The 6911-nt window shown below is 37.1% G+C and overlaps 1 protein-coding gene across 6 annotated transcripts in view; it reads right to left on the bottom strand.

Moving 5' to 3' along the window:
- SCML2 (sex comb on midleg-like 2 (Drosophila)) overlaps window positions 1-6911 on the bottom strand; it is an 82110-nt gene that overhangs the window by 66359 nt on the left and 8840 nt on the right. For all 6 annotated transcript variants that reach the window (XM_015564885.1, XM_015564888.1, XM_015564887.1 and 3 more), the window contains exons 4-6: window positions 4808-4878; window positions 3495-3729; window positions 149-237 (exon numbers count right to left, since the gene is read on the bottom strand). In XM_015564885.1, coding sequence (XP_015420371.1) covers window positions 149-237; window positions 3495-3729; window positions 4808-4878 — 395 coding nt within the window. The remainder of the gene's footprint in view (window positions 1-148; window positions 238-3494; window positions 3730-4807; window positions 4879-6911) is intronic.

The following is a 6911-nucleotide window of genomic DNA, read 5'->3' as shown; positions in this document are numbered from 1 at the left end:
TGCCCTCAACCCCACCCTCCCCGTGTCTGTATCCATTGGTTGTGCTTATATGCATGCATACAAGTCCTTTGGTTGATCTCTCCCCCTTAGCCTCACCCTCCGCTGCCTTCCCTCTGAGGTTTGAAGTTCTTTATACATTCTTTCTTACCTCCTTGAAGAATGCCGCAGGTGCCCTTTCAGATCCATCCAATGTTCGCAAAAGGAACATCGGCCAAGATAATGTACTCATCTTGTATCCTATTTTAAAAATTAAATCAGGTATCATGAAAAAGCCTTGCTATGATATTACAGCAAGTTGGTATTAAAAATAGTATTCATTTACTATTCTCCAGAGAATAACTTTCTTATTGAGGAACTCAGGAAATGGGCCAGAGGAGCAGCTACACTCTCCAATTGGTGCTACTATAGCCACTGTATTATTTGGCAACAATGCTACAGTGGAGTAGAAACTCTCATTTTAGAGAGACCAGTAGCTGGAGATCATCAACATCCATGTATATCTTGGGAATGGGCCATTATACTTGGGTAATCCAAGCCAGAACCCAGGAGAGCTACCATTTCTTACCAACAGCCTCACAAGGAGGGCAAAGGCTGCAAAAGATTTCCAGGCCCTCTTTTTCCCCTGCTTTATTTCCATTCAGAAAAAGACAGTTTTCTGTCAAACTCAGTAAATGCACACTAACACAGTGCATTTCATTTTATGTAAATTTCACCTTAAAAAGCTGCATAAACACAACTCTAATTAATAATATGCATGCTAAAGTATTCAGGAGAAATGTAATGATGTCAATTACTCTCAAATGTATTTTAAAATAAGATGGATTGATAAATTCATAGAAGGGCAGATAGATGAGTGATAAAGCAAGTATAATAAAATGATAATGATAGAACCTAGGTAATGGGTAGGTAGGTATTCATTGTAAAATTATTTCACCTTGTATGTTTGAAATTTTTTCATACAATATGTTAGAGGAAAATACAGCTCTCACTTTAGCAATCCTTACACACACTACATAAACATGATCTCTTAGAATATGTATTAGTTGCTATCAAAATAGGTATATTTTCCAGAGATCTTATAATTAATGGTGACTATCACAGCATCTGGAAACAGGGATCTGCTGGTTTTACTGCAATCTGTTTCAGGCAGCACTTGCCTGCCTTGATACCAGAATTGGAGAGAACTTGTCATACATTCCTGATGATTACATGCAGTAAGATAGGGAGGCATATGAATCACTGGCAACAGGTCTATCAATAGTATAAAACCCGCCGAAACCGGTTTGGCTCAGTGGATGGAGCCTCGGCCTGCGGACTGGAGGGTCCCGGGTTCGATTCCGGTCAGGGGCGTGTACCTTGGTTGCGGGCACATCCCCAGTGGGAGATGTGCAGGAGGCAGCTGATTGATGTTTCTCTCTCATCGATGTTTCTAACTCTCTCTCTCCCTTCCTCTCTGTAAAAAAATCAATAAAATATATTTTAAAAAAAATAGTATAAAACCCACAAAAATGTTCAGACAGAAAATCATCCCATAATAACCCTGTACCAAAACCCCCTAATATAATAAGGGAAATAATTGTTGTTAGGAAAAATGGGGAAGGGGAGATTTATTGCCTACTCCCTCAATATTATTAGTGATATCTAACAAAGTTATCCACAGCATATATTTTCCACACTGTGGTCAGAATATTGCATAAGAATCATTCTCTGTTCCTTATGCCTTTCTCTTACCCCTTACCTTATCTTATTGCATCATATACCATGATTTTTCTAAATTTAATATTGTTCTTAATTCTGTAACTCCCTAAAGTCAAACAGAGATTAAAAGGCTAAAAAATAAAGTGCATAGAAAATTCAAACACAGATAAAACTAATCTATGATGTCAGGAAGTCTAGGCAGTGGTTATCTTTGGGAAAGGGGTAGTTATGACTAGAGATCAGCAGGATTGGGGCTTCTGGGGTTCTGATAATCACGCATCTTGATTTGGATGGTAGTTATACAGGTGTGTTCATTTATAAGCTGTACACCTATGATTTATACACTTTCTGTTTGTATGTTAAAACTTTAAAGTATCTTTTAAATAATAACTTTTAAGATTTAAATAAATAAACCCATTTTAAAAAGGAAAATTAAATAAGTTGTGTTATATTAAAATGGAAACTCAACTATTCAAAAGTGCCTAATGAGCAAATTGGCAATACTGTATTTTTATATTTAGTGTGAAAATATACACTAATTAGCATGTGTTGTTATGTATTTCATATTTTTAGTTAACAAATTCTAAATGTAATTTGAAAAATAATCAATCATAATTTTGGCTATGTGTTTGAAATGCTGGCAATCACAATAGCTGTATTTCGTTTAAACAAAATAAGAAACATATTGTCATATTATAGACAGAAATAAAATCCAAACAGGAAAGCACTAAGCCTCAGGTTTACACACCTCTTACAGAATTCTGTATGATTCCAGAAATGTTATAAAAGTAAACAATAGAAAATATGAATGATATGAAGGGAAAAAGCAGAAAACACACACACCCTTAACCATCTTCTTGGAATAACACATCTCTTATTAGTTTTTAAAAATATTTAAGCCAAATTAGGAATAATTAACAATTAGAGCAAAAACAGTATAAAAATACATCACTAAAAATAGTTATTATTAATATATTAAATTTTTATTCTCAGGGAATTTTTCACCAGTAGGAGACAAAAAAATTCCATTTTCTCATTGTGCTTTAAAATAAGGAATTTTCCTTTTCAGTACTGTAAAGAACAAAAACCAAAACCCACCATTCATTCAGAATACAAAGTGATACATGAAATCACTTATTTTCTATAGAATATCATGGTACACCTAAGTGGTAAAAGAAAAAGTTTGCTCAAAATTAGTCATACAGTTTTTACGTTTTAAAAACTTGGTCAAAATGGAGAACTTGGACCTTAAAAACCTTTACTGGTAAGTTCCATCCATCTCCTCCTTTTCAAAGACCTAAAGCTACTCACTCCTTCCTCTCTCACTGAGATTTCTTCCCACTACAGATGAAATGGAATTCCCAAATTTGCATCTAGAACCTGGATGTGGAATCCCCTATGCTCATCCCCATACCAAAAATACTGAATGGCCCAGTGGACAATATTAAGGGAGGAAGTGACTTGCTATCTAATGCTGTAAACTACTCCCTCAGAAGGACTTCTGAATCTGCATGTGTAATCTAGTAGAGCAGCTTTTGACATTTCAACTTTAAAGAAAGAATGAGTCTTTCCCTGGAGTGGGAAACCTTTAGCACACATAAACCAAATATGTACTTAGTGAAACTCTCTAACATTATAGTACTGATGAGTTCCTCTCTCATACATTTTCCATAGTAACCACCTGACCACCTATTTGTAAGAATGTCTAGGAGGACAGATTTTTAAAAGGCCATTAAAACTATTTCTGAATATTACATTAGTAAGAATATGTTATTTTAAAAACTGTTTATCCTTACCCAGTGGAGGCTGAAGTAAGTCCCCTTGCTGTTCACATGTGCCAACGGGTTGTATGTCTGCAGAATCAACAAGTCTCCAAAAATCATTTTTATCATCACTACCATCAAGGCGTAAACGTAACCTGGAACCAGTAACTCCGATAATCGTGGCAATACATGTTGAAGTCATATTGCGAGGGTCATGCGCTTCCAGTTTCATACCAACTTTGAATTCATTAGTTGGTGGGATCTTAGACTACACACACACACACACACACACACACACAATTTTGTTAAAGTGCATCAACTATAAGAAAAACAAATAGTCAGTTATGTTACCAGAATACTTGAGGAGCATTTTAAGTAATGGTCACAGCAGATGGTGAACAGAGTTAAGAACTTTAAGGGTCAAGAAAAAGATCTTCAAACCCTCCCCTTGGCTTGATGTGCAGCATAAAAACACTGCCAACTGCTGGTTTTACTCATTTTCCCACTTCCAGGCAACCTAAATGTGGCTTTTAAAATGCACCCTGTGCCCTAACCGGTTTGGCTCAGTGGATAGAGCGTCAGCCTGTGGACTGAAAGGTCCCAGGTTCAATTCCGGCTAAGGGCATGTACCTTGGTTGCGGGCACATCCCCAGTGGGGGGTGTGCAGGAGGCAGCTGATCAATGTTTCTCTCTCATTGATGTTTCTAACTCTCTATCCCTCTCCCATCCCCTCTGTGAAAAATCAATAAAATATATTTTAAAATAAATAAATAAATAAAATGCACCCTGAGTGGCTTTCTAAAATAATAATCTGATTAGGCCACTCCCCTTGAAATAAGCCAACTGGTAGCTCACCACTGCTTAAGATAAAAGTCCAAGTACTCATTACAGTTTAAAAGCCCCCACAACTTTAACCTCATTCCTACACTATTGCCTCTACCCCACTCTGTGCTTCAGCCACGCCATCCCTCACACTCAGGTTCCCTTACATCCATGTGCCTTTGTTTTAGATGTTCTCTCTATCTGGAATATTCTTCCCTTCATTCCAACCGTCTCAGATAGCACCTTTTTTGTGAGCCCTCCCACTATAGAGTAATCACACTTCTCATAATTAATTATTTACATGTCTATCTTTCCCTCCAGATGGGCAATCATAAGGGCTTCATATATCTGACACTGAAGAAATTCTTAATGAATGAATGCAAAGAGACCAGCTGGCTCTTAAATGGCACTACCACAATCCCACCATCTCCTCCCACCACCTGGACCTAACACTCACACAGACACCTTTCAACAAGTTAATAGTTTACATTAATATGTTCAACATCTACAGAATTTTAGCATACCTGTCTGAAACACTCTACAGGAGCACTTAAAGATCCAGTCTCTTTCAAGTAAGTGTCCCAATGGAAATCATCTGGAAATAAATATACAAAATATTTCTTAATATATGCAATATGTATACTAATTTTCAAGAATAAAATGGGGTTTGGTTCCATATCTCTTCAAAAATATTTCCTAAGTAAGAGCAGATTCAAACTTCCTGATCTACATTTGATTAACAGTATAGAAATAAAAAATAAGGCAACGCCAGATCTTCTCAATGTAATGAGGACTACAGCACAGTGATTCTAAAAATGTGGATTCTATAAACAACTAAAGGATGTTTTATAGAGTAATAGCAAATTCTACTTATTTATCTCTAATATAAATTTATTAAAGATGTGTTTTTACCATTTCATCCTATTAATGTGATGGTGCTTTGTTTTTCAAGGGAAGCTAAAGGTGTTTAGGTGTGTGTTCTAGCAGAATTTTATGGAAAGAAAAAATCTGAGAATCAGAGTTGTTTCTCAATTGACTAGTTGATCTCCATCCAGGTGTCAAGAACATGATGGCAGAACAAAGCAGTAAACCAGTCATCAGTACAGTCACTGATATAGGTTATTTTAATCTACATTTTTACACACTCTTGCTGTCCTTTCTCTCATTCAGTCTTCATAATATATTATAATGCTAGAGGAAAAGGTCAGAAAGCAGTACTCTGCCTGGCCTGAACACTTCAATTCACTGTGCTAGTCAGATGCCAAAGACACTGAAAGAAAAACTTGATAGCTGTATTAATTCAAACAAAGTTTAATTCTCATCAACCATCAGGTTTTTCTGTACTCTTTTAATTTTTTCACTATAAAAATATTGGTTTTGGGCCTGGCCGATGTGGCTCTATGGTTGATTGTTGACCTATGAACCTGGAGGTCATGGTTCGATTCCCAATCAGGGCACACGCCCGATTATGGACTCAATCCCCAGTGTGGGGCATAACCAATGATTCTCATCACCGATGTTTCTCTCTATCTCTTCCTCTCCCTCCCTCTCTGAAATCAGCACAAACATATTTTTTAAAAATATTGGTTTGGACATTTCCCCTTCCTGGGGGAATTTACATTACTAACCTGTTATGTATCCTTTGAAGGATATAACACACTGAAACACACACACAAAGTGCTGACAAATGATTAACAGCCAGCTTGAAAATACAAACAAACAAAAAGCCTGACTGGTAGTGTTTGCAGTCTTCTGTGATTTAACTACTACCACCATACCTGATTGCAAGGTGCCAAGGAGAAGTCACTAACCACAAAGTTGGAAAGAGATGTGTGTAAATGGCTCTCCCAAGCTGGTGTGAATCAGCTTTAGCATGCCATTGATATATGAGTGTGGATTTATATGTGTATGTACAAATATTATGTCATACTTAACACTGTACACCCTGCTTTTTAAAATTAACAATAAATTTAAGAGACTATTCCATTAAAAAAATATTGTGTTTAAGTCCACTTTAGATGATGTGAAGTGAATATTATCACAGTGCTGAAAGGTATACAGCAGAAATGTTGAGACTATGGGCTCTGGAGTCAAACCTGCCTTCTTCTACTCAAGCTCAGCCTATTTCTAGCTATGTGACCCTGAGCAAGTCATTTCACTTTCTCAGCCTCGGTTCCTTCTTTTATAAAATGGGGAATGTAATAAATACAGTACAAGGTATTTTGAGAATTAAGTGAAGTAGCATACATGTAAGTCACTCAATAAATGGTATCCTATCTAATAAAAGAGAAACATGGTAATTGGCGTATGACCGCTACCCTTCCCATTGGCTAATCAGGGTGATATGCAAATTAACTGCCAGCCAAGATGGCGGCCGGCAGCCAGGCAGCTGGAAGCGAACATGAGGCATGCTTGCTTCAGTGACTGAGGACTCCAACATTCCCCGCCTGTCACTGTGGGCCTCTGAACAGGCAGTTTGAAACATAGTAACATATAGAAGCTAAAAAAAACTCCAGAAACCTGCTTTCAGCGAGCCGGGATCTCAGACCTGGAGTTGATACAGTGTTTCGATTATAGAACACAAACAAAGGCCAGATACCTGCTTTCAGCAGCAGAGGCCTCAGAACT

This window comes from Myotis davidii, unplaced genomic scaffold (genome assembly GCF_000327345.1).
Source record: "Myotis davidii unplaced genomic scaffold, ASM32734v1 scaffold161, whole genome shotgun sequence".
In the NCBI taxonomy this organism is placed as follows: Eukaryota; Metazoa; Chordata; class Mammalia; order Chiroptera; family Vespertilionidae; genus Myotis; species Myotis davidii.
The sequence above is the reverse complement of the archived record's forward strand: the minus strand, read 5'-3'. Positions and strand labels throughout refer to the sequence as shown.